This window comes from Drosophila bipectinata, chromosome 3R, assembly GCF_030179905.1.
Source record: "Drosophila bipectinata strain 14024-0381.07 chromosome 3R, DbipHiC1v2, whole genome shotgun sequence".
NCBI lineage: Eukaryota > Metazoa > Arthropoda > Insecta > Diptera > Drosophilidae > Drosophila > Drosophila bipectinata.
In genome coordinates, this window is record NC_091739.1 from 23,181,817 (window position 1) to 23,208,613 (window position 26,797).

The 26,797-nt window shown below is 39.4% G+C and overlaps 2 protein-coding genes and 1 long non-coding RNA gene across 3 annotated transcripts; 1 reads left to right on the forward strand and 2 right to left on the reverse strand.

The window, feature by feature from the left end:
• Nucleotides 1-3,144: 3,144 nt before the first annotated feature.
• Nucleotides 3,145-26,382, reverse strand: LOC108120319 (uncharacterized). The gene is made up of 3 exons (XM_017233935.3): nt 25,951-26,382; nt 3,482-3,539; nt 3,145-3,292 (listed from the first exon to the last, which is right to left on the reverse strand). Exons 1-3 carry the CDS (start codon nt 26,302-26,304, stop codon nt 3,147-3,149), a joined length of 558 nt encoding a protein of 185 aa, XP_017089424.2. The 5' UTR covers nt 26,305-26,382; the 3' UTR covers nt 3,145-3,146.
• On the forward strand, nt 21,363-22,138 carry HP1e (Heterochromatin Protein 1e). The gene has a single exon (XM_043212314.2). The coding sequence runs from the start codon at nt 21,461-21,463 to the stop codon at nt 22,022-22,024; it is 564 nt and encodes a 187-aa protein (XP_043068249.1). The 5' UTR covers nt 21,363-21,460; the 3' UTR covers nt 22,025-22,138.
• LOC138926677 (uncharacterized) lies at nt 22,625-23,918 on the reverse strand. Its single transcript, XR_011443291.1, has 3 exons — nt 23,815-23,918; nt 23,502-23,762; nt 22,625-23,428 (listed from the first exon to the last, which is right to left on the reverse strand). It is a non-coding gene; the product is annotated as an uncharacterized lncRNA (long non-coding RNA).
• Nucleotides 26,383-26,797: the final 415 nt, after the last annotated feature.

Genomic DNA, 26,797 nt, shown 5'->3' on the forward strand with positions numbered 1-26,797 from the left:
GCTTACAAGGAATTTGAAATCAGAGTTATATAAATTAAATATTCACTTGATTTAATCCATTATTCTAACTTAAACGTCGAAATCATAAAGAAAAGTAAAATCATAATAGGATAAGTTGAGGCCATTGATAGCCATTCACACATTTTAGTGTAAGTAACTTTTAAGAGGAATTGGGGAATACTCACTTAGATAGACCAGTCTCTTGAAGTCAACTTAATGAAATGGACGTGGCGCAGACATTCGAAGAAAACTGCAATCGAAGAGGAAACGTCTTGAGTGAAGCTCGAGGATGCGAATGATGCTAAAGTGGATTCCGATGCCACTGACACCGGATCTTATATCCTGCCAGCCTGATGAGCCGTAACGAAATGCCTTAGACAGCTGCGGCCAAAAATCCTTGAAACGATTTTATTGCTTTGACTCTGGCTCGGGTCCTGCTGGGAAATATGCGAACTTCAAAGGATAATGCTCGAATGAGCAGTTGTTGGTTAGTCGCTAATGGAGGCCGGCCTTTTAATCAAGCGCATTCCAATTTTAGTTGGAAATTTGGAAGCGCTATTCTGGTGCTGGATTAATCCCTTTGACATCGCCGACGCTGAATAATTTTTTATATTTAAAGCTGGCTCTTTTTTCACCCGCTGCGTCGCGTAATTGCAGCAAATCCTTTGCTGACACAAAACGTCCATTGTTACATCGCGAAATTGTTTGTTAAGCTTGGCCCTAAGCTCGTCCCCTTGGCTACCGCACTGTTGGCCTTCAAAAAAGCGACCCCCTCGATGGCAGAAAAACATTTTATGTTTGTCACAACGATATGTAAAATGCGTGGCTTATCCGGATTACCGAATGTTGCAGCCCACAAACATTAGCACAACTCTCTCGCTTTTTCCCACATATATTTTTCCTATTTTAGGTTGACCAAAAATAGCTGAGCTGAATTTAAATATTGAAAAACCGCTTAACAGAAATAATTTTAAAGTCTGATGTCCAGATATTCGTTGTGGGAGTTGAAAAATTAATAGTTTCATGAAATGTAGCTATGCATTTCACAGAATATTTTTTTTAGTGATCGCCTAAAGCCCAAAAAAGTGCTCAATTTGAGCAATAGACTCCCGGGGAGACAAATATTTATTGCCCTGTTGAACTCCGAAATATTTCTCGGGCAAGGCTTAACTTGGCCATTACTCTTTTTTGCTCCAGTTTGTCAGAGGCACTTCGTTCTAGTTGGCTCTGAGGAATGGCCCTTGAGCAATGGCGCTCATTAATTCAATTGTGTTGGCAACTGGGAGGAAAACTAAATTGGTTTCTTTTTTGCTTTTGGTTTATTGAAGTTTATTACTAAAATTTAAATTAAAATTTTATTGGAAATACATATACCATATACCATATTACATATACCATATACATACAATTATTATTAGAGTTGTAATTTCAATTGTAATTTATTCGCTGTTTTGTAGCATTTTTGCATGAGAGTGACAAATTAAATAATTGCATTAAATGTGGCCAAAGTAGGCAGAATAGTTGACACATTAATTGGCAAAATGTCAGAGGGATTTTTTCATAATATAATTAAACGATAATGCGGTATACTCATTTTATTAAGTGGAAACTTTAATCATATGCAAATTATTTGACTGTGAGCATTAAATACGAATTCGCAAGCTGCTTTGGTATCGAGGAACTAACATTTAACTTTTATTTTTATGTTTAATCGTTTCACGTTTTTTTTGTTTTTTTTGTTTTGTTTTTTTTTCATATTTCACATGGTTTTTAGCTTTAATATAGTGAAAGCCCTTAACCTAGTTACTAGATTCTGTATATATTTTGTATGCATCGTGTGTTTTATATATGTTTATAAGTATTTATCATTTAAAATATTATTATTGTAAATAATTAAAAATGGAATCGCGTAAGTGCTCTATAAGAAAATCGTTAAGAACTTTCATGGTAATTCCTTGGGATCACTAAACTCTCGATAATTCTATTAATTATTCTTCGTTCGTTTTGTTTATTTTTTGTTTTCTTTACCTACTTTATGCCGAATTGTTTTATCTGCACTACAAGTATTTTGTTTCGTGAATATCAATTGATATCAATGTTACTTTGTATTAATTTTAATATTTAATTTAGAATTTCATGAGCAGTGGTGTGAAAATTTTTTCGATTTTCGCTAGTGTTCGTTTCTATTATAGTAATCCGTATCACCTTAAAGCTACGTTCACATGTGTATTCAATAAACATTTACTTATTTTTCCAGTTAATTAACCTTTGCTCATTATATTATAAACACTAATTAGCGGTTGTCTTAAGGATGTCAATAAATAATTGATAGATTTCCAAAAAATATTACTGTTTCAAAGTGCAAAATCACAGACCCCAAAATAATCTCACTGTGACTTTGACATTTGCGTAATATTCGTGGATATATTTTGATGGAAATTATAAGAAAACGTCTACTTCTCCTGACAACTTATTTTTTTCAAGCTTTGCTGGAATTTTGCTCAGGTGTAATTTATTTCTACGTTTGCTTTTAAACCTTAGGTGTACTTAGTATGATTATGAAATGCATTCAACACGAATTCAGTGATATTCATATAATTCATATTATGACTGCGATTTCTTATGTACTTGTGACAGCTGGCATAATCTTACATGTTACATTTTCATTGTTTATTCTTTAATTTTAATTTTATTTATATCTCTCTTTTTTAACACGATTTAAGTAGTAATTTGGCATTGCAAATGTTTTCGGATGTGAATATGAAATAGTTTACCTTTTGGATGTTCTCACATCCTTATCCTTATATTTTTTAAGGTATATTCTTTGGTTTTTCATTGTTATATTTGGGAAGACAGTCAGAAATACCAAGCCTCAAAATATTAACGAGAAACACATATAATTCATAATCGCGTGATATTAAAAATCTCACACTAATAGGATCAAGTTGAAAATTTTATCTCTTTTTTAGTTTGATTAGGTCCCGTTCACAGAATTTTGGTTTGATTTTTTTTTGGTAAGCTAGAAACAAATATTAACCGTCGAAATCTTTACATTTGTTTTCCAAACAATAAACTCAACAAAATAGAATATATAAAACAAAATCATTAAAGATGGTGAAATTAAATTAAATTTTTTATATAATCAATTAACGCCGCGCATTCCATAGATCAAGAACAGTTGGCCAGGCCATTGAGAGAATTGGCAGAGTCAACAGGATCACGGAATAGGCCATCTGGGTGCCGGAATTACAACCGTCCTCGGTGCAGCAATATGTTTGTGTCTCCCAGATTTCTAATCAAATAATCAGAGCAATACATTATAATTATTTGAGGTCAAAACAATCAATTAGATAGGAAAATAACATTGAATATGTGGTCGTAAATTATAAAAAACTATATATGTATCTATTGTTCATAAAATATGAACTCTGTGTTGCTAACTTGATTAAATTTGTTGGCTAAAATAAACCAGCCCACTTACCTTTTTCCACGCATTCGGTAGCACAGTCGCGCACGGTCGAGAGCTCGCTTACATATTTCTATAAATAAGAGCAGAATAAATGCATTTTAATTGAGGTATTTCGATACACATTTAAATAATTCTGATTTAACCAAGTCCAACTCCATATGCAATGTCAATAAGATATTTATTTCATATTGGAATGCTGACCAAATGTGTATAAATATAAAATATGTTTTCATTTTTCTGTTTATTTAATACTCGTTATGCGAATATTTATAACAAAAGCAAAAAGGCTACATTTTAAAAATACTCTTCATTAAAAAATTAATTAGTGCTAATTATTAAAAACAGGTTTATTTTATGCTAAAGGATAATGTTACTAAAGTGAAAGTAAGGTAATTTTACTAGGCAAAAAATGAAGAAAAAGCTAACAAAAATATACAAAAACGTTTCTGGGAGAAAACATAAAAATTTTACGACCGTAATTCGGATTGCGAAAGAGGATTAAAAAACCCCAAGAAACAAAACAACTTTCTGGGCCAAAGGTCGAGAGATGTTGGCAGTAAACTTGGTCAATATGAGTGCTTATCTTGGTAAGTAGGTCATAAGTATGTTATCTCCGGAGCTGTACCGCTGACCCACGCAGATTTTAATCAAACCCTAAAATAGCCAAAGCCAAAGTTGCCAAAAACCTGCTCCTTTGAAGTCTAGGTGATTCCTTAAAAGAATTATATATTTCACTCACACATGCCCACAGCCATTTGGGGCGTTTGTGTATTGTAGTCTAAACCACTTTTGATGCTCTTTTAACGACGGTTTCGTGAGTTCAACGATGAGGTCTCCCAGGACGCCCGGCTACGATAAATAAACATAAAACACATCGTACAACGACTTCGTAATATACTTGCAACAGCCACTGCACAAGCTGCTTTTTACATATGGCCGACATTAAAGTTTACGACAACATAAGCAAAGGGACACTAAACACACACAGATGACAGAGATAGTCAGGGGGTCCTGCAGCTTGGCCATAAAATGTTCAAGGATCATCCCCATTGTAAATCTCTTTTAAACTCGCAAGTAAATTGAAAAACGAGGCGCCCCTAAGTAGGCAACCCATTTCAGAGGCGCTCCAGAGCTTTGCGGTCCATTAAGCAAATAATAAACATGTTCAATAATTACCCCGGTATGTGCAACGTGTGAGCGTATTATACTTTGGCCGCAGACCTGCAACAATGCACCTGCAACTAGCAACCTGCATCCTGCCACCTAGCGCCACGACCCACTAGCTGAGTTTGTACGCCCCGGGATAGGCATTACAAAACACGTGTTCGCAATAGCAGGAGGCTATAAGAATACAAGGACACCGATAAAAATTGGGGACTATAAATACAAGTATTTAAATTCTGATTTCACATTTTCTGATTTTTTATTATAGCCATTATCCTCAGGTAGTAATTGTTTTAAATGCATTCTTTTTATTGACACCACATAATATTTGTTTTTTGCCTGTGCATCAGGCATCATCCTTGGTGCGGAAAGCAGTCAGCCGAGGCAGCTTATGGGGCACTTAAACCGCTTAATCGATTGCGCCGCGAGGTGGCGAAGCGCCAGGGCAGACAATGTGCAACAATCCGAGTCCAGAACCCGGCTAAGCCATTCCGCAGCACTTAACGACTTGGCGTGCTTATCGGCCATTCGTTGCTGCAATTCCATGACATCTGCAGTTGCCAGCAGCCCGGCCACAGCACATTGGCAGCTCATTGTTTATGTAACAGGTCCGGTGATAGTGACCGCCTTTATAGACCCTCATCTCTGCACTTTGGCCCATTTATTAGCCCCATTTCAGTCCTATTAAAATGAGATGACACCTAGCATATTGTAAATACAATACATATACGAATGTGTGGCATCCAAACGAGCACACTCTGCCTTCCTCTGGCATGTTTTGTGCATAATTTGTGCTCCATATGTGTGCTTTGTTACACTGGGAGAAAAGGTAATAGGTTTTGAAAATACAACTTCCTACTTAAATACAATTTGTATTTAGCGATAAACCACTTTTTATAATATATATCCTTTGATTTTGTGCAAACTAGAGGTTTTTCCTTGTGTAAGTAGCCGTATTAGCCCAGTTAAGGGTGGCACAAGGGTAAGCTCATTATATTATGCGATGCCACAAAGTGCGTTTGCTGTGTCTTTGGGTGCTGGCCTGGATGGGGGCTAAGTAATGTGGCTAATATAGATAATGTGGGGATAATCACTGGGAACAGCCACACGTCTTGTAGGCTGCCAGCCCCATGATTATGTGGAAGCTATTTTGAATTTTTGATGTGGGCGTTGCTGAGACCCACAAATAAAAACGAAATCTCCATCATTTCTTATGCAATCAACTGATTTACCACAGAAATGGAAGAAAACTTAATTTCCTTGCCGTTCCTCAAGCCAGGCATTTCATATTACTATCTTCAGTAACTCACTTGCAGATGCAGCCGGCAGCCAGCAGCCAAAGATTTATGCATTTGGCCTAGTTTAAAAAAGAAATGCGAACAAAAAATGGCCAGGCCGGGATGGAGCGGCCCAGGAGGCAGTGGGCGTGGTTATGGTCTGTAGAGCACGTCGAGCAAAATGCAGCTCGGCATGTTATTTGGTTGTTAGGGCAAAAGTTGGACCAAAGGAAAACACGAAAACCGTTGAGCAGAGCAATAATCTTGAGACAGACAAGGAGCCGAGTTTAAGCCAGTTCTGGGGGAAAGTTACAGCCCTTGCAGTTGTTGTTTTTGCTGTATCTGTGCTACTTTCACTTAAGCCAGTTATATCATCTCTGCTTAGTTGTGATTTGAACAAGCAAACGAAGCCCTAGCCCTCTAAGGCCAACCAACCAACTCAGGCAGACGGCAAATGATGACGACGTTGATGATTTCAATTTTGCATGCGAGTGACAGCAAAAATGAGGCAAAAAAGGAAGAACCTCTAAAAACTAAAAGACGCAACTTGCAAAAAGCGAGTAAAAAGTGGTAATGACAGGAGATGTACTGCCATTACAAAAAAAGGGCAAAAAATTATATCTAAGATACCCTGAAAGCATGCAATTGAGGCGACTCTTTGGATCTCAGAAATTGATAAGAGAATATCAGAAATAGAATTAATATAATGGTAATACTTAGATGAATAATTACAGATTATTTTACTATGAAGTTTTACTATTTTACATAAAAATTTGCTTTACGAATTATAACTTCTTTTAAAGGATGTTATCAATATTCTCAAATACCCTTTCGTAGAAAACGGAAAATGGAAATAGATGCGCAAACGTTGAAAAAGAAGGCTGATGGGGCAGGAAGCGAGCCACAACGTCATCAGTGGCAATGGCAGCGTTGAACTGGGTACATGTGTGTGTGGAAGCACCGACAGGTCTCAGGCTGCATTCCCATCATCTCGGCAACGTCCTTAAGCCATTTATGAAAATTTCAAGTGTTCGAGACGGCAGATGGCAGAGGGCACGACGTTGGCATCTTAATCTTACGGAGGAAGATGATGATTTGCCTCAAATCATGTGTGAGCCCTGTATGTGAGTGCTTGTGTCCTCAATGGCAGAATGGTGGAATCTACTAATGCATGTTAATGCCCATGCATCCACTGGAATGATGCACAATTTTTTTGCAACCAAATAACTCAATTTGTTGGACTCAAGATGAAAGAGAGCAATATATTTCAAATATAATTTGACGATGACAAGAAACCACTTAATGGATTCTGAATTGCAAATGAGCAGTACGTCTACTAAATGCCTTATTTAATCTATGGCTGCCCGTCTTGACATTTATTCCGCAATCTCAATAAATCCTTTCAGCAAACAGCCCCCTGCCATTCCGTCCCGAAAATCATCAGCGAATCGGGTCACGAACTCGATTGTGAAATCCACTCAAACATTTTTAGAGGCGCCACAGTTGCAACATTAATTACAGAATCGTGACTTATCAAATAGCCAGGGGCATCGACATTAAAATAATTTCAAACGGATGTGCCCCGATGTCGCCAACAAATGAATAATTCAAGCTTTTATGTGTTTGAAAATGTTGATGGCGAAAATCTCTTTAATTCAATTTCTTAATGAAATTTCACGAGAATAATGATAGAAAGTGAGAAATGCCTCTGCGTTCAGTCAAGCGAATATGCAAAGGAACCCAATGAGGCGGATACACAAAACGCTTCCCAAATGTTCGGTGCGAAAAGGACCAGTGTCGAGAAAAAGTGCAATGAGACAGTTTTTGTTCTGCAAAATCGAAAAGTACTCTCAAAAAGTTTTGGGACACAAAACGACTGAGCCTCATATGCATTTTGCTCAGCATTGCCCTTCAATTATTAAAGCCGAATTGTGCCCAGGTGTTGTGACAGGCGCAAAGCAATCCTTTTCCATCCCATCCTGGCTGAGCCTTGAGCTCTCGCTTCAGTTGCCACATTGAATGAGCACAGAAACTTACTCTACGATATTCGGTGTGCATCCTTGCCTTCTGGCTGGTAGCTAGTGGCTGGTGGATGCTGGGTGCTGGCTTCTGCTGGTGCCGCTCCATTATCAAAATGCAATTTCATCAATGCTGGCTTTGAGACCTCAAAAAATCCGGCCAGCAACAAAAAAAATGTTAAAATGTCTGAAATTTGATTTTCCTCTAAGAGCGAACGATGCACTCTGCCACTCCGGCATCAGCTTTCAGCAACGGCTCAGTGTAAATCCCCCATCTCCATAACTCTCTACAGCCCCTGTCTAAAATAGGAGAGCTCTGAAAATGTTGCCTGGTAGTTTGGCATACTAGCAGACAAGAAACTATATACGTCGAGAACTATAAACGAAAAGACATGGAAAGAAATACTCAAGCACACCACTACTTTAATAATTATACCCTTGCAGAGGGTATTGTCAGACAGGTCATGAATTTTATGTAAAACGACTCATCCACCAAAAATATGTGTATTTATACCCAGTTCTAATGAAAGGTAATTGCCTTTGGCATCTATGTGTGACCATGCGTCGTATACGTAATTAAATAAACTGGCTTAATCATTTGCAAGGACTATCATTTAAAAATAATACAAGGCCGCTGACTCTTCTCAAGAATTTTGGCAGTTGGACATGAAATAGCTTTTAATATAGGGGCCATCAAATTTCTATTAGATAAGAGTATAAAGCCTACAGTTTTAAAATATAATTTTTTATGACCTTGCATATTATTTAGCCTACATATAATAATCATAAAATATAAAGCCACTGTTTAAGGAAATATGCAGCCTCATCAAAATTTTTATGACTTCGAGCTCAATTACCCAATTGACGGGAAAAATTTGTTTTTTGCCTAAATATAATAAAGACAAAGGCAATAAAAATGGTGAGAGGCTAAGAAGTGGAATATATAATTTAATGGAGCCATTATAGATAAGCCTGACAAGATGAAATTATTTCCAGTAAAAGTTCAAATGGGTCCATCCAAATGTCACATCGCCGAGGCCGGGCCCAACTCAAAAGATGACGCCCCCATCTTGGCTAATATTCAATTGGTTGCATGAGATTGCCCTCATCATTGTCAGGTTCACCTTTTGGCCAAGTGAGAGCAGTTGACCCACATCGTTTCTGCCACATAGACGAAAAGGGCAAATGTTGATGAGTTTGCAATACAAACGTGCCACAAGCACCGGTGTCGATTCTTGAGAATAAAAAACAGCTTGAGAAAAAGAATTTAAAACTACACGGAGAAAAATAAACTTTTACATAAGGTATTGTTCAGTTTTAAGTAAGAATTCTTTAAAATGAAGACTTGAAAATCCATCCTAAGGGGTAAACCTGAGATAATCTTAAATGCAAATTTCTTTGGGCCCAGTTCGATTAGGCTCGAAAACCCAATTTGTGTGTCAGGCCATAAGTTCAGCCTGACATTTGGCCAAAATGCTGAATCCAAGAGAAACAAATCTGTTTTTACCGATAGAAACTAACATACAACTACAAATGCACTTCAATTTTTTTTGCTTTTTGTTTTGAAACACATAATGGTCAGCATCGACCGACAACCGGAAGCCGGATGTATTGTCAGTTATTTACGACGACAAGGCGTGTGCAAAGCTGCGACTGTCCGACACACTTATCGTTAGGCCCATTATGTTCCATTCGATACTTGAAAGCTTTCAGCAAACAATGGCAGCTGCAATGGCAACTGCAATGGGCAGATGCAACTGTAGTGTTAAATATACACACGCTGGTGCTGCAGGAAGCCAATACTTGTGCAGGCGATAAAAACTAAACGGCATAAGACAGAGATAGGATAAATAAATATGCCTCCGCATATCCTGTTTAAACTATTATAGATTGGTATGCGGATTCGATGGATACACATATTTGTTACATGACAATGCTTTTAAAATTTCAAATCATGTTTAATTTCCTTGTCTTGTGCAATAATAATGCATGGAAATACTCTTATTTCTCGATTTAAAAGTCAAGATATGTAGTGGTCTTGTGAACTATATGCCATATATTCGCAATGGCTACATAAAAGCCCCACATGAAAGGACAGCTGTTGGCATGTCAACATGTAATTGACACCAAAAAACGACAGCGTCAGGATGCATGGAGTGCCCTTCTCGCAATGGATGTAGGAAGATTTTTTTGTTTTAAAATGGGTTCAAAATAAGACATAGTAGCTATCAAACGGGGTGTCCTTAAGCCAGGGTCAAATGATTTAGTTTAACTTACAGAACACTCTTTAATTCATAGAAACATTTCTTTCTTCTTGGCTTTTTCTTAGAATTCATTAGTAAAATAGTTGGAAAATGCTCATTGAATAACCACAAAGAAAAAGACAAAATGAAAGTAAAATATTCATAGATAGCCATGTACGAATTCAATAAGCACATTTAGCTCCATAAACTTCACGTCGCCAAGTTTGCCTACGTGAGCAAAAACGACAAACTTTGCTTGCATTAATTTGCGTTAATTTCGAGCCTTGCCAAAAGTTCAGCGAATTGGCCAGCCAGCAGCCGGCGAAGGCAGGGCACGCGACTTGAGCAAGTCAGGACCCAGCTATGGCACCTACTGTAATTAAATTTGATAAATGACGGCGGGTGACCTCCACCAGCTCTCCACACCCACCCACCTACCCAGTGAAACGCCCCAGTAGGCAGCAGACTGGCTTCGAGCCAGCTGGCAAACTGATTCTTGGAAACTGGTCGAGTGTAAATGATCTGCGATTGGCTTTGATTCGATTCGATTGTGCTAATTTCGACGGGCTGTTGACGCACTGATCACGTTGACAATTACGGCAAGCCTTAAGGTTTATGAGCTCCGGCCTTAATGTGTGTGTTTGTGTGTGTATTGGGACATCTAATTTATGGCTGCTAATTTATCGAATGGCTACTGCACAGACGGCAAGACAAGCACGCCTTGGCCGAAGCCGAAGCCGAAACCGAAAAGAAGAAACCTTTGGCAAATTAATTTGCAACGAAACTTGATTAATGTCGGTGTTTATGCGGCACAGGGGATGGAAACGTTTTTCCACATGAATTCCGGGTGCGGAACGAGGAGAAACCGGTAATTAATTACTTACGGAACGCCGCAAAGTATGCCGAGAAAATAGGAAAGCTTGCGTATTGCGTATACGACATGTGAACCCAGCTCACAAGGATTGAGCTTAAAATACACACCATTTAAATTTCAAACAGATTTATGGGACCTAATTGTTTTTTAATTGCTGTATTAAACACATAACTCCGGTTCAAGCCATAGGACTTTACACTGGCTTACCTGATTTGCATGTAAATTGCAAGGAAAGGGTTGAGGGGATTCTATTGAAAGGGTTGCACCACAAAAATAGCACAATATCAATATGTGCGTTTCAAATAGAAAACAATGATGCTTTAATTGGGGATTAGACAGTAAATTCATGCCATCAGTGACCATCAGTAAATTTTACAGAAAAACATATTTTCATTGTCAATATTGGTTTTTATGCCAATCCATGTCTATTTTCCATAAAATTGCAGTGCCAATGCATGTGCAATTATTTATGTCTGTTTGCTTTATTGAATAACTAGCGAAATATTTGTAAATTGTTATTAGTTAGTTATATAAGAGCCGCGCAATCATCAGCTCGGTGTGTTTGCACATCTCGCATCATTTCTCATGCAAAGCATAAACAGGAAAAACATTTCCATCACATTTGCATAGGCACAATACAAATATAGACTTTAAATGGGCATTATCACACCCCTGGGTAACAGACATATATCGAATCAATCAATCAATTAGCCCATCAATCACCACATGGGACAAAGGTTGCAGGAGCCTAAGAGATTCCTTCTATATACTTCGACTTGAGGGAGTGGCTGATTGATTGTTGCTGCATTGCATTAAATGAAATTAAAGTGTTCATTTCGGGAGTCCAACAGCTTTCCCAAGAAATTAATAAATGTCGACAACCTTTTTGGGTCACGTCAGATGCCCTTCTTAACTTTTCAAGTAGAACGGCGCAACTACAGAAAACTCCATACAGACGTTGTGGTTTTTTTTTGGTGTCAGAGGTTTTGCTTCTTTGCGAAACTTTCACGACAATTTTTGTTGTTTTGTTATTTTGCAAGAAAACGTTTTAATGAAATTTCGTGAGATACTTGCAGGTACTTCGTTATTTATAGTTTTTTTTGTGGGTTGCATAACCTACACTTTTCATTTGGGGTGAAAACTTTTTAGCTGTGGGCCACCGAAAAAGGGTTGGAAGTTGAACTTTTACGCCACTCTTTTGCTGCTAATTAATTTAGGTCTGGTTTTCGTGATTCCCAGAACCGAGAATAGAGGTAAAACTGCAATTTAATACTATATCAGCAACACATATTTGTTTTGTTTGGTTTTCGTGTTTAATTGGGTCGATTAAAAAAGTTTAAATTGTCACAGATTAGCTGGAAACGCACATTTAAAGCGGATCCTTTGACAAATGCCAGGCCCTTTTCACAGCGGGTGCCGAACTCGGCAAACACATTTAAGTGCCAGGAGAGTGACATTCGAGCGTTAAAATTAACGAGTGTCACAATTTACGTGTGTGATTTATGACATCAAATTTTCAACTCCAGCTGGCAACCATTTTTGTTTGGGCTTTTCCCTCTTTTTCGCCTGTTTTCCTTTGCTACAATATATATATATTATTTTTGTCCCCACCATTAACTGGTCTGGGCACAAGGTCGGCTGAAACATGGAAAACCACTTGGTAATTACTATATACAAGCATTTGTTCGCCGCATTTTTATTACTTCATATTGTTGCTGTTATTGCTTGTCGTTTGTCAGCCATGCTGCGAGGCGGAGCGAAAGTCCTTGCTTCTCCAGGACCAGCTTCGGCTGGTGCTTCTGCTGTTGCTTCTGCTGCTGCAGGCTCGTTAAAATTAATTAACCTTGCATAAATTTTTTCATTAACCAGAAATATGAATGCCTGTAAAAAATGGCCTCTATAAAATGCTCTGAACTGCCATCTGCTTGATCATTAATTACGTGCCTTAAGAGATTCATCTTCCTACTCCTAAAAGGTTCATCATTAGGACAAATAAATCCCCATGTATATCAAATGGATTAGGACGTAATAAGTAGAAACAGGATCTTTGAAACATTCTAGTGAAAAGAAATGCTATTTAATCCTATGTGGGCAGAATCAAAGCCAACTAACATGCCACAAGCACAAGCTGTTTCCAAGATTTGCCAACCAGAAGCCGCAATTAGTCGGCTTATATGGCCAGGTAGGTTTCTTGGCTTTGTTAATACCATTCAAAACCGCATCCGCAATGCATCTGCATCGAAAGTCGTCATCAGGATGGCGGTTTCTTCTCATCAGACATTCTGGATCTTGCCACGTTCGTCGTTTCCATGTCATGGCCATAAAACGGTAACATTTTATGGCATTATTATTCGCATACACTCAAGCTCTTGAATGTGGCAATTTATTGTAATTTGCACAATTTATGCTGCATACTGCTTAGGTGCCAGCCCACACTCACGCCGTTGTCATAAACTTGGTCGGATACGTGCAAAATTCTCCATGGGATAACCAAGTTATTCTGCGTTTCAAAGGGCCTCCAGGCAAAAAAAGACAAACGATATGGTGCTCAAAATACTGCCAGGCAGTTGACACTTAAGCGATTCTAAATTCCATATGCATGTCGCAAATTTCCATTCACATACAGGGTACAGTGAGCGTTGCAAGTAGTGAACAAATCAGCCTGAAACCACAAAGTACTATATGGCAGTTGATTTAATGAGCTGTCACTGTAACCAGATATTTTGAATGTGGCTGGGCCCTGAAATGCCGTCAATTATTCTTGTTGCAATTGCCAAAGCAATGCCAGAGGCAGAGTCAGAGTCAGAGGCACACACGACGCCATTGTTGCCACAGCCGCCATTCAAATAATGCGCCTCTAAATGTTTGTGTGAGAGCATAAATAATTTACAAATGAAAATGATAGCATACCATATAGTGGGTAGAACAAACTTGTATGCATTTATAGACTTCTCTTACTTTAATTTTTAAAAGTAAGGGTCCTCACTTGAGTCTAAAACACTCCTTGATTCCCTAAATGATTCCATTTTGTAAACGAAACATTGGAATGCATAGTTCATGCACTCCCAGCAAAGTTATTCTCGCTATTTTCCTTTTATAAGGACGAAATGTAGTTTCCTGAATTTTTCCAACCAGTTCCCCCACATTTTTGGGTGAGTTACCCAGTTTCGTTTTTTCCTTGCTGGCGTCTGCTGTTTTTTTTGTGAGCCCCCCTCAGTTTTTTTCCAGAGCATTGCATTTCTATTATCTTGTGTATTTCTTTTACATTTTTCCATTGCCAGGCAGCCGGCTCAGCGTTTTTATTTCAAATGCAGCCTCAGCCGCTTAGCTCGGCGTTGCCCAAATCTTTGAAATATTTTAATGTGCTTTGCCCAGATTTATGAAGGGGATACTTATGGGGTCTCCGCCTAGCTCCTCCAACTCCAACCACTGCCGCCCTTTGCCGAAAATCCTGCATTAGCTGTTACCGCCTGCAGATAATGCTCTGTTTTATATGCTGAAATCTTGGGCGTTTTCTGCGGTTTGACTTTTCATTCTAAACGGGAGAAAAGGAGGCGAAAGGGCGTGTCAGCCACTGCCATTAAGTGGCTTTGGCTTGCAGCTGATAAATGATTCCAGTTGGCCTGGCCATAAACATTTGTGCCTGCTATTTGGCCAAACAATGAAATATGATAATCGCTGGTTCGGCGTCAGTCCATAAATCCTATCGACTGCATAAATAAAACCGTGGAATGTTTTCCTTTTGCAGTTAACTGGCGTATTAGAAAGGCAATCCACTAGAAAATGAATTGGTTTGTAATATCAGCGCGTTTGTGGAATAAATTAATTTAGTTTGCGACTCACACAGAAAGTTGAACAGAATGTAACAATATTGTTTTTACATTTATTCTATCACCCTGTGACATCAAAACTATTTTGCTAAAATAATGAAATTGGCTTTCAAAGAGTTCAACTAAATAATTTAATTAATTTGCGGTCGTGAAAATATTTAAAACAATAATACTTTGTGTTTAAATTATTTGAAAAATGTTTGTCCAAAAGTACAAATCCCCACTTGGAGGGATGATGGATGAATTCCCGGAAAACGCCAAGTGGGCAATGAAATGAAAAGCTTAGCCGTAACAGATGATCAGGGGAACAAAGCTCCGTCCGGAAATTTCTCACAGACTTACGGCTGAAGGCATTAGCAGATCTGACATGACGACGGGCTAAAGTGCTTTGGTGCCAGGTGAGGAGGAGACTGACTAAGAGGCGGAGGAGGATGAGGAGTTGCCGCCGGTGCAGTTGCCACGTAAGCACAAATTCCGCGCCATAAATCACGGATAAACAATTTTTTTTTTGCTCCTGCCCGGAATGAAGCGGGGCTGGAGGAAAGGCGACCTCGCAACAAAAACTGTAAAAACATACTCTAGTTGCGTAACTGGACAGGGGGGTCACGAACGAGGTCAGAATGGGGAGAAAAAAGCCGAAACAGAGCCACAAAAAACCAAAAACAAAAGGTAAGAAAACAAAGCAGAAGCAGAAAACAGAAAATTCCTACGACACAAATCAACAGCGGCTAAATTGAACGTCAACATGACTTTGATTGTTCCCTGCAAGTGTGAGTATAGTAGGGCTTCATATCAGCATCAGTCGCTGAAAAGGCAAACACACAGATATCCAGCAGATAGCAGATAGACCAAACACCAGATCCCAGACTCTAGTTTCCAGTTCCCAGGCCTCAGACACCATACACCAGACCCATCCGGCAACTGCCAGAGCCACTCATCAGCACACGTGCGATGCCGCATGCAGCCTTTCGCCCAGCCGGGCCAAGTGATGGGGCTGTTGGCCAGTCAAACACATAGTTGAAATTCTGGCCCACAATTCAAAAGCCGGCCAACAACCACAGCCATCCCTCGACCTCCTTGCCCACCTCCATTATCCCCTTTATCCGCCAACTATCAGCTCTCCTTTCTCATCCCTCAAAATTTTCTCGGAATGAATGCGAAACGCCGTTGGCAGCTGTTTCCTTAAAGCCAAGACCAGAACAAACTGGGCCAGGCGTATAAAATGCGAAAATATGCCAAAATGTCATTCACAAGCATGTGCAAAGTATGTCGTCGTTTTGTTGAAAGGCCTCCCGAGAGCTACAAGATCGGGATGCGATGAAAGGACTTTAAGAATTATGCGAAAGCAGACAACACCTAAGCCAGTAACTCATCTCAGATACAACTTTGTAGTTTTAAGTCAAGTTTTCCTCAAAAAAGTTACCAAAATCAGTAAAAATTTTCCTCTAGTTTGGGTCATAGTTTAAATGAGGATTCCTGGAAAGTTTAGTGTTTATTTTTGTCGAATCTAAATATGTTCGCCAATCTGGGAGTGCAAGTGCACCCAAGCGCTGGTAAAATGGTATGCCTTTTGAAAGTTTCCAACATTTCCGAGTGGTTTCGCACTCCTGTCATGCACTGCTGCCTATCGTCTGGTTGTTAGTGGGTTAAATGTTGGAAAGGGGTTTAATCCTCCTGAGCTGCATGTAGACTATCCATTCAAATCGATTTTGTCAATACAAGGAGATTTTCTATTCAGGTAAAGCAAAAATAGGAATAAACATTAAGAACTAAAATAAAACGATGGAAACCCTTGGTCTTTGCAAGTCACTTATAAAATAATTTGCATTTTAGATTAAATGTTTTTTTTCACTTTAGTGAGTTTATGTCAAGAATACAAATGACCTGACCCAACTCAGTCGGACGTATCCCAGGTGAACTGACCCTAGAAATCGCATTAGGATAACAAGAAGACCTTTGCTTGAAAAACCCAACTTTAAATTCCTTCGTGGAAGAAGTGTAGTAATCATAGTTTACAGTTGTGGGAATGACTTTTTGAATAAGTTAAGCAACTTTAGTATGATTAATATTAATGGCTATGGCCCTGACAGGCTGCAATGAAGACGACTCACTCTCAAGTAGCCGTTGCCATAAAAAGGAAACTTTCACCGCCATTACGCCTAATGAACCACAGAGCCCCAGATGGAAAGACAATGCCCCCAAATTGCAATGCGACAGAGAGATGGCCACATAAAAACTGCAACAGAATTTCCCATTTTCACAGATCCTTTTTATGGGTTTTATTATGGGATAAGGGCCATATTCTCCGACCACCATGTGGCCTTTATTTGAAATGACTTACAACGTCGATGGCTTCGTTTGCGGCCCACATGCCCCAGATAGACGGACGTTGATAAAAAAAACTCAAGGAAAAGACGGAGAAATTTATATCGATGTTATGAAATTTCGCAACTTGTCACAGTTTCAAAGTTAAACCAAATTACATTATTCACTTGGGTAAAATACACGAAATTGTTTTGAGACCAACACTGGGCTTAAACCAGACAAAAGGGCAGCAGGGCGTCCAAGGTGGAGTTTTGTTTTGTAATAAAAGTTTCATCAAGAAATTTCATATTCCTTTGTATTCCCTTTCCAGTTAATATTGAAAAGTTTTTAAATAAAATAAACGTATGTTTCTTTAAACGATTTTTAGATATTTTTCAAAAAATGATTTTTTCAAATTATACATTATAATTTTGACATTTTAAGATAGTGTATTTAATGCCTCGCTTTAACACACATGTTTCATAGCCTCATAGTTTGATTTATCCCTTCGGTTTCTCTGGCTGTTGTTTGCTTATTGATAACTTTTCTGAAAACTGAGTTTCAGTAAACATTTTGATTTTCACTCCCCGAGGATGCAACACCACTATATTCGCATATTGTTTGGTTTTGGGAAAAAAAAAGTTTTAAAGTTTGCCTGGCAGCAACCAGAACTTGATTGATGGTGTCGGAAATTTTCATTTTGACTTTTCACTTGATTAATATAAATGGCTGTTGGGAATCGAGAACGGAATGCAGTCCTTTAGCCAGTAAGAGGCTTGTCAATTAATAACCCGAGATGCGATATCGATGCCCAATATGCCATCGTTTCCGTACAAAAAGTGTGAAAGCTTTCAACGGAAACGAACAATTTGCCAAGGGCAAGTTGAGACGCGACTGCTATCCGACGCTTTAAGTGACTGCAGCAGCGAAATCTAATAAAAAATTTGCCACTTTCTCTCCGCAGCTTTCCCGCTTGGCGAAAGTTTCGCAGTGTTTTCGGTTTCTGTCTTTTTTTTTTTCGTCCTTTTTTTTCGCTGACATTTTTTTGGTTTGTGCCAGGATGTCGTTGTCATAAGGAAACTAAGGATTTCCGTTTTGGCTTTGGTCCGTAAGCTTAGCATCAGCTTTATAAAAATTTCAGTGGATGTTGTGGACACACACACCATGGCACCCTCACAAACGAAGAGCAAGAAATGAGTGGAGAAAAATTATGTAAAAAGTTTTTTCGTGCACGTTTAGCCACGCCCCCTGGTTATTAGTTGGTCACAGCTGCTTGCCCAGAAGGCTTTTTCCAAAAGCATCCAGTCCGAAACACGTTTCAGTTGAGACTCTGCAGGGCAACCATTTTTCATTAAGTTTTCGCGCCATATTGCCCTTCATAAGTTATATACAAGAAATAAATTTTATTAGTGTCTTGGCAATTGTCTGTCTCAAAAGAAATGATATAAATTTCGAGTCATAAATTATGCGGCAACGGCGCAATGAACTGGGAAAGTGGCTTTGACGGGAACCAGTCGCATTACTTAATCCAGTCTGTGGAATCCCGGGGCCTCGAGGACCTTTATCAACGCAGCACAGCGGTTCGTCAGTAGCACAACATTCTTTATTTGACAGGCCACACAGATAGGGGGAGTGGGATAGTGGAGTTGTCAGATTTGCATACCCGGCGTATACGTAACGTGCCCAAATATCGCACATGGCACATATATACATACATTCGGGCGTCTAGAGAGCTAATAAAACTTATTGTCAGCCACAGTCTGACCCACTTTTTCATTTCATTTTGTTGCTTGGTTTCTGTTTGGATGTTTTTCTGTTTGTGTTCGCAAAATTCCATTGTTCGTTCAGAATAATTTGAATTTTAGAATAATGAAGTCACAAAATGTCAGTGCGCGTTATCAAAATCATTTATATGCACAACAACAACTTTTCGGCCATGGAGGTCGGTCGGTCGACACTACTCCCATGTGCCAACTGCCAGTTGCCATATTTTCTGGGTGTGTGCGGCACAACATTTTAAATCGCTTACAATGCCTCAAACTGTATAGCGAAGACCGACAGAGCCAACAGATAGTTGCCAGCCCAACTGGGAGTACCAAAAAAAACATTTATCCTGGATGGCTGGAGTGTGAGTGTTTTGTGTGAACATAGTGTGTTGGTTGTGAGTGTGTGGCAGAAATAAATGAATTATTGTTCTTGGTGTTGAAAAAGTTTTTGTGCAGCATGTGGGAGCTGTTAATGGAACTCGGCCAGGGAGAAAACCCTTAAATACTTAATCACCAAATTGAAACAATCAGAGACAGGAAATTGCAATTTTTACATTTTTTACTATACGTCAGAGTTATACATAATACTATTTTTATATTTAATTGGCAAACTTTCATAACTTTTGTCGTAAAAACTCGCATTAAAAAACTATTGCCTACTTATGTGAGCATGGTATAATGTTCTGCCATTACGACCATAATACGGTGAAAAACCAACATACATTAATTATTACGATGATCAAATAAAACTAGATACCGTTCCAAAGAAAGGACAAAGAAACTACTCACTCGACAAAAAATGACAGCCAACTTGCCGCAAAGACAACGGCTAATGAGGACGAGATAAAGCAAACGCGAGCATGCCTGGGAGTTGGTTGAAAGGCAAGGCAAAGGATAACGTTGGTGGTTTCCTCGGGTCTAGTCAAATACGAAAACCGGCAAGAACTAAAATGGGCTCGTGGCAAGACTAAGCGTCTTAGTGGCCCATAAGGGAAGGGGTAATCAGAGGACTCTTTCCCAAAAGCCGAAATCAAAACAAAGAAGACTAAAGCAGATGGCAAAAAACTCAATTGCCGCACAAACTGAGCCGCCATTGTTTTCTTAATTGAGTGCCTCTATATGGTAGGGGGCTGGGGCAAGGGGGAAGGATATTTTGGTATGCCAGTGTGTGCCAGTATGTTTGCTTAAAGTCTTTGAATTTACGTGTGTGGAAGAAGGACTCCAGTCATTGCCGCCTATCTGCCGCCTTATCAATTACATTGAATTTACCCAGGCAAGCACCCTGGGCAGGACTACTTACTAACTCCCTTCCACAACCATTTGTCGTACCAATCAATGGCTGCCGGAAATGATGGCCTAGGCAGTCACTTCGACTTTTATCCTTGCTTCCACTCTTCCGCTTCCGCTTGCCACGATTGGCGCTGATTTCACAACTCGCCCCACGGAAATTGCCAGCCCCCCTTTATGGCTTTATTACACCCAGCCCCCTTCCACTTCTCTGGACCTCTGGACGGGTGCACTTGAGGTCTCCGAACATTTTATTATGTATTTGCATTGACTTTTCCCTTACACTCCAGACCACCATCGCCTCCAAATTTCCATCCGCTCCAGTCGTGAACTGCTGATTTATTCCGTTCACGTAACACTCACTGCACACTTTGATTGCCGCCGCATTGCCATGTAAATCCCGGCTCCTAAAAAGTCACCCAATCCACCAAATCTGGCCCACGTCAACACGCATAATCGAGCTTTTAATTTCGGCCAATAAAACTTTGTCGATTTAATACAAGTTACGTGGCAGCTTTGCTCAAGATATAAAAAAATGGAGTCCTGCGTTTGACAGACACCTTTCCTTCCTCAATCAAATGCAGTCTTAAAGACTACTTGGCTCGGAAAAGCCATCAAGTTTTAAGTTACCTTTATAAAATACGGATACTAAAATTTCATGTCTAGTGATCCATCATCGATTTTGATGCCTCAGAAAGTTGCGCCTTTAAAATACAAGTTTTTCTTCATTAAACATCATGATACCCGAGCACAAACCTCAGAAAAGTTCGTTGCACGAGTATCTCAAACTTGTTCGCCAAGTTTACGCATAATTTTTTACGATATTTTTCCGCAGTTTTGCCTTCGGGTAGCCCACCGCTGTTATTGTTGTCTAGGAGGACTTTCTTGGCATCCGAGGATCTTTAATAGATTTCCGGGCAAACAATTTTATTCAATTCCTTATATTGGATTGGCTTTTATTAATATCGTTTGCCTAAGCTGTAGATATTAAGACTGGGACAACTTTTTGTTAACTTTTTCATCTTGGGCATATTAAATGAATTTGTTGCCACAATTTATGATAATCTAAGGCGGCAGGATTTCCACTTATATTAAACTGAGTAGGCTATACTGACTTTAACGAAGAAACGTCATAAATCGAAGTGAAAAGTATTATTCAACTTTTATCAGAGCTTAGACAAACTTCTAACGTGAATTTAGAAAAAAATATATTTTATAATTATACAAAATGTCGACCGACAAGGATTCATCGGAGGACATATCAGACGACGGTGAGGAGTATGTGGTCGATAAGGTAGTCGGTAGGAGAATCAACTTGCAAGACCAGCTGGAGTACCGAGTTCACTGGGAGAACTTTCCTGATAAGGACAACACCTGGGAAAGGGCTTCCAATTTAAATTGTGAAGCGCTTATAAATGCCTTTGAAAGAAAACGCAGTCTGCAGATCGGACAGCAGCTGAATGCCTATTACAAAAACAAGGCCAAGCGACTCAAGCTCGACCCACAGCTGGTTACAGACAATCCCTTCAATTTGGACTTTAAAGCCCAATACATAGTTCAGGGTTTCAATGACCACGGAGAAATATCATTCCTGATCAAGTTCAAGGATATGGACGAGTTGCAAATAGTTTCGGCAGAAATAGCTTATTCGGAAATCCCTCAAATGGTTTTACGTTTCTACGAAAAGCATTGCAATTTTCCAAGCCCCAGAGGCCAAGTACCTGAGACAGATGAAGATGATACCATAATTGATCTTACAGGAAACAATAATCTTCATAATTTTTACAGTTAATTATAAATTTAATCAGTTAAATGTATTACACGAACATAGAAACACCATTAAATTGTGCAACTTTGGGAAACATTACATATATTAATGAAGGCAAAATGCCAAGTTTTAAGTGATTTTGGGGGCGTGTTTGTCCGGGGCGCAGTGTAAACACACCTAATTGCAACAACAACGCCGGCCAGGAGGAGTGTACGACAGCCAAAATGAAGACAAAATATTTGCATTCCGTTTTTCCGGGTATTCTCTTGCCACAGTTGAAGGGGCGTGGCCGGACGGACTTGGCCCCATATTCGTGTTTGTTTTTCGCCATTTGGGCTTTTGCTGTTACTTCCAGCAGGCACGTAGCCTCAAAAACAACAAAAGGACCTTGTTTATGCCTTTTTGCAGCCTAACTGAGAATTGATACTGCAATATCCTGGCAGTATTCTACACTTGAGAATTTTTTGTTTAGCCTAGTTTGTTTTTTTTTTGTTAAAAACCAATGAATCGTTTATGTTTTTGTTCGAAATAACAAAAACTAAGAAATTAATTTGGTGGCTAGGCGCGGGGACGCCTCTATCTCTCACATTTCGCTTGTATTCAACTTCCTTTTTTGTTCTCCATGAGGTCAAGGGTTAAATATACACTGTCATGCATACATGCAGTCAGTATTTGTTAACGAGCCTGAACCGACCCCCTTAAACAATAGACCTCCATTGTGTGGATGGTTTGCCAGGCCCTTCCCTTCAAGGCGAGGGCAAGATGTAGATTATGTGTGTGAATGAGGGGTTTTTGCTTCTCTGGAACTTATTATTGAAATTATGAATTATGCATTCAACGCGCCGGCCACCCAAAACGGGTGGCCCAACTAATTTGAATATAAATTTAACTCATAAATATATATAAGAAGACGAGGCCCGGCAGACGGCGCCAGGACGAGTAACTTGTTTTCGGTAGTCCAGGACCTCACCATCCCAACAAACATGAAACATAAAGTAAATAATCAACAAAAACACCAACTACTTGGCCGAAACAAGACGACATCAGGTCAAGCAGTCAAGACAACAACCGCAAAAACAACGCCGGCAACTGTGGCGAAAGCACTTCAACTTTTATGGCCAAGATCCAAGGAGTCGGAGTCGAGTCGAGTGGAGAGGTCCAAGGTACGGCCAAAGTACAGAATTTATGCCGCTGGTTAATATTTAAACAAAAGTTTCTTGTCTTTTTTTTCTTCGCTTTCGGTGTTGCAACATATTTTTCTTTTCCTGACCACTTTTCGGGTTCTGGCCACTGGAGGACATGGCACAAACAGCATCATTATCATTATCATCATCGTCAACAACATCAGCAGCACCATCTCGGCATTCCTGGGGCTCTTTACTTTTGCGGCTTGGCATAAATTATGAGGCTAATTAAGTGTCTGTGAAGCTGTTAATAACAAAATGAATGGCAATTATCAGAAAGGCGCCAAAAAGGAAAGATGAAAGCTAAATAGAAATACTTGAGACATGGCGGGTAAAACGCTGTCAAGTATTGTCTGCCTTTGTGTGTTTTTCCTCATCATTTTCAGCTACATTGCCCAGGCCTTCAGATAGCTGGCCCTTCCCTTGGTTATTGGTTGTGACATTTGGGCAGCGTTTCGGAGAAAAAGGATGGATCAAAAATCGATTTTTTTCCATTTCCCAATTAAAATGGAACACAAAATATTCTTTCTTTTTTTTTTGTTACGAGTAGTTCTTCCGCCTCTTTCAATATTCAAATCCTTGAATAAATTAAAATATGAGTTAGGGAATGCATAAATAAACATAGAATACCTTTATTAAACATGCACATTCAATTTTATTCTTTTTTCAAATAACAACAAGTAAATCCTGACATTTTAAATCCTATGTTACTTCATTTTTTGTTGACTTTTCCATAAAAACTGACAATTAATAACCATCTATTTAAAATCACAATAAATATTAATCTACTAATGTGGCTGACTTGGAAAGAAAAAATGCGTAAATATGCCAAATTGTGCTCATAAATAATTATAATGGGATACTATTAAATTAAAATATAATACATTAAATGCGTATTAAAATATGAAATATTTTCCCCTACACTTTGGGGGAATGTTGCCATAAATTTGATATCATTTTGTTGCTGCATTGAGCTGCCAATTGCAATTAAATGCAATTTGTCGGCCGCTTGAAAAAAAAACTCGCTTTTTGTGCAATACTGGGAGCTGAGGAAATCAAATTTAATGGCGTAGTGACAGTGAACAACCCGCAAAAAAGTAAGGATATTTAACTCGTTTTTCCACAACTACTTATGTGGGAAAAAATCGTTTTTCTTATTTCCTTTAATTTCAACTAAAAGTCAGTAAAATGTCGAGTTCAAACGAAACCTGGGAAAAACCGTTTGGGAAACTAAATTATGCCCAAGGGGTGGTAGATGCGACCTGGAGTGGGCGGACCCGTTGAAATGAGCGGGACGTGTTAGCATCGAGCGCCGCAGAAAATAACAATTTATGGGCCTCCGTTTTTGGGGCGAAATCCGGGGAAGATGGGGCTGCAATCGGCAGTCAGTTGGCAGCTGTGCATGGCAAGTAGGTGTTAAATATTTAATGATTACCAAAGCGCAAACAACCAGCCAGCTCTATCTGCTGGGGGATCCAGGACCTGGCTCCAGTCCCTGCTGCCGCTGCAATTCGTTAAGTGCTCCGCACATACAAACACACACAGACTGCCTCACCCACTCTGGCACACACTGGAGGATACTGGAGGAGTGCATACAATATGCCGCAATTTATGCGCACAATTGGGCTGCCACGCCCACAATCAAGGCAAGTACTAAAGGCGGGGACACGTGCCGCTTGTCAGAGATCGTCGACGGGCGATGCAAGGCAAACCGCTCGCCGACCGCAGAACTAATTGAAATTGCCAGCCAGGCGGTTGGCATTAGTTTACCTTGCTCCCCGGATGGGTGCACGATGCATAGAAGGAGGGGGTGGACTCAAAGTAGGAGAAGGAGGATGAGGTAAAGAGACAGTTGCGTGATTTCGCAAAACTGATGTAAGCACTTGAGCCCAACTCCGCAAATTGGAAAACAGTGCGTATACGTAACGAACACTCAAGGAAAATGAGTTCTTAGTTTTCAAAACTTAACAAACTCATTAAGAGAGATGGCACATATCAAAAGCTTAATTCCTATTAAGATTTATATATTTTTTTATTTTCAGCTCTTATACTATTACTTTCCTGAGAGCCAAAAACTATCACAACTGAAGCAGATGATTTACTTGGTTTTTAAAACCTATTTATCTCTATTTTTTGTATTTTTTTCTGAAATGATACTGAAAACAAAAATGTGACAACAGCAGAACTGCCAACGACTTTACTTCGAAAACAATATAAATACATATACTTGGCCAATAAGGAGATAAAACAAACAGAGACACACACACATTCAATATGAGTACAGGCGAAAAACAATAAAATGGAAACATCAACTCAAGAAGTCATCAATGGAGAACGAAAAGGAAGCCAGGCAAGGAGCAGCAGCTATCGCCGTTTGCTCTTGGTTTGCCTTTTTACTTTTCCGGACAATGACAACAATGAGTAGCAATGAACCAAAATGAATGAGTCTATAAATAAATGAATGCAACGTTTCCATTTCAGATCGATTGGAAGGACAATAGTAGATACCAGTAGGGAGCAGGGGAGAAAATGTCAAGAGGAATTATTCAATAATATTAGCGGGGGAATAAAAACAAAATAAATAAACGATAGTTTTGATAAACATTTTATTTGATAGACGATTTAGTTGGGTGTCACTAAAATATAAAAAGTTTATTTGATTTATGGAATGTGAGGAATATTTGTTGGACTCGGAGGTAAGACTATAAATCAAAGATTGAAGTTCGAACTTTTTCGATAAAACTTTTCGAGAATATGAAGACTCACCACGCAGTACTTCTCGCTCTTCTTGGTGCACTCCTTCAGGTAGAGATGGGCAATGTCCTTGGTGTAGTTGGTGCATGGCGTAATGGAGCCCACGCCCTCGTTGTACTGGCCGCACATGTGGCACTTGAGGCCGTCGGCGAAACCGAAACTGCCGCTGCACAAGACGATGGCCACCAGGATAGCCATGGCTATGGTGGCGGGACTAGCCCTTAGATTGGAGCATCTAGCCGAAATCGATCCCGAGTCAGTGGCCAAAAAGGCTGATGGATATTTTGACGAGGCCTTGCCTTCGTCGTCTATGGTGACAGCAGCTTTTGTTGACATTGCTTCTTGGTTGGGGCACGACATTTTCATATATGAGTTCTGACCTTTACCACACAGAGTTCGCTTTTACTAACACGGACACACGCGGACACAAAGGTATTGTACTACTGGCACTACTGGCACACTGACGAACTGGCAGAGTGACAAACTGACACAATGACACACTGGCACAGTGACAGGCAGGACGCGTGCACTCACTGAAATTGCAATTTCGCTTTGTTCCTCTCAGTGGAATCGTTCAGTTCCCTTAGTTTTCGGAAGCCTTTGTTTCTGTTGTGGTTATTTGATTAATTCATGTATGTACTCTTTTTCCTTTTTTTTTGGTTTCGTTGATGGATAAGAAACTGCTGCCAAAAGGTCAAAGATGTTTGCTGTGTTTTAAATATGATCTAAAGTATTTTAAACTATTAAGTAACCGAATAGTTTCTTTAGAAACTACTTCAAAAACCCAACCAATTATTAAAATACCATGAAACCAAATCATTGACTTCTGCTACGATCAACACACCTCCTAAGTTGGATA

What these genes read in the sequence shown, in the direction of transcription:
- HP1e (XM_043212314.2), top strand. Translation starts at nt 21,461, where the DNA reads ATGTCGACCGACAAGGATTCATCGGAGGACATATCAGACGACGGTGAG.
- LOC108120319 (XM_017233935.3), bottom strand. Translation starts at nt 26,304, where the DNA reads ATGAAAATGTCGTGCCCCAACCAAGAAGCAATGTCAACAAAAGCTGCT. An exon ending in AGAGCGAGAAGTACTGCGTG is followed by an intron (nt 3,540 to 25,950) that starts GTGAGTCTTCAT and finishes TCTTATTTATAG; the next exon opens with AAATATGTAAGCGAGCTCTC. An exon ending in TACCGAATGCGTGGAAAAAG is followed by an intron (nt 3,293 to 3,481) that starts GTAAGTGGGCTG and finishes TTATTTGATTAG; the next exon opens with AAATCTGGGAGACACAAACA.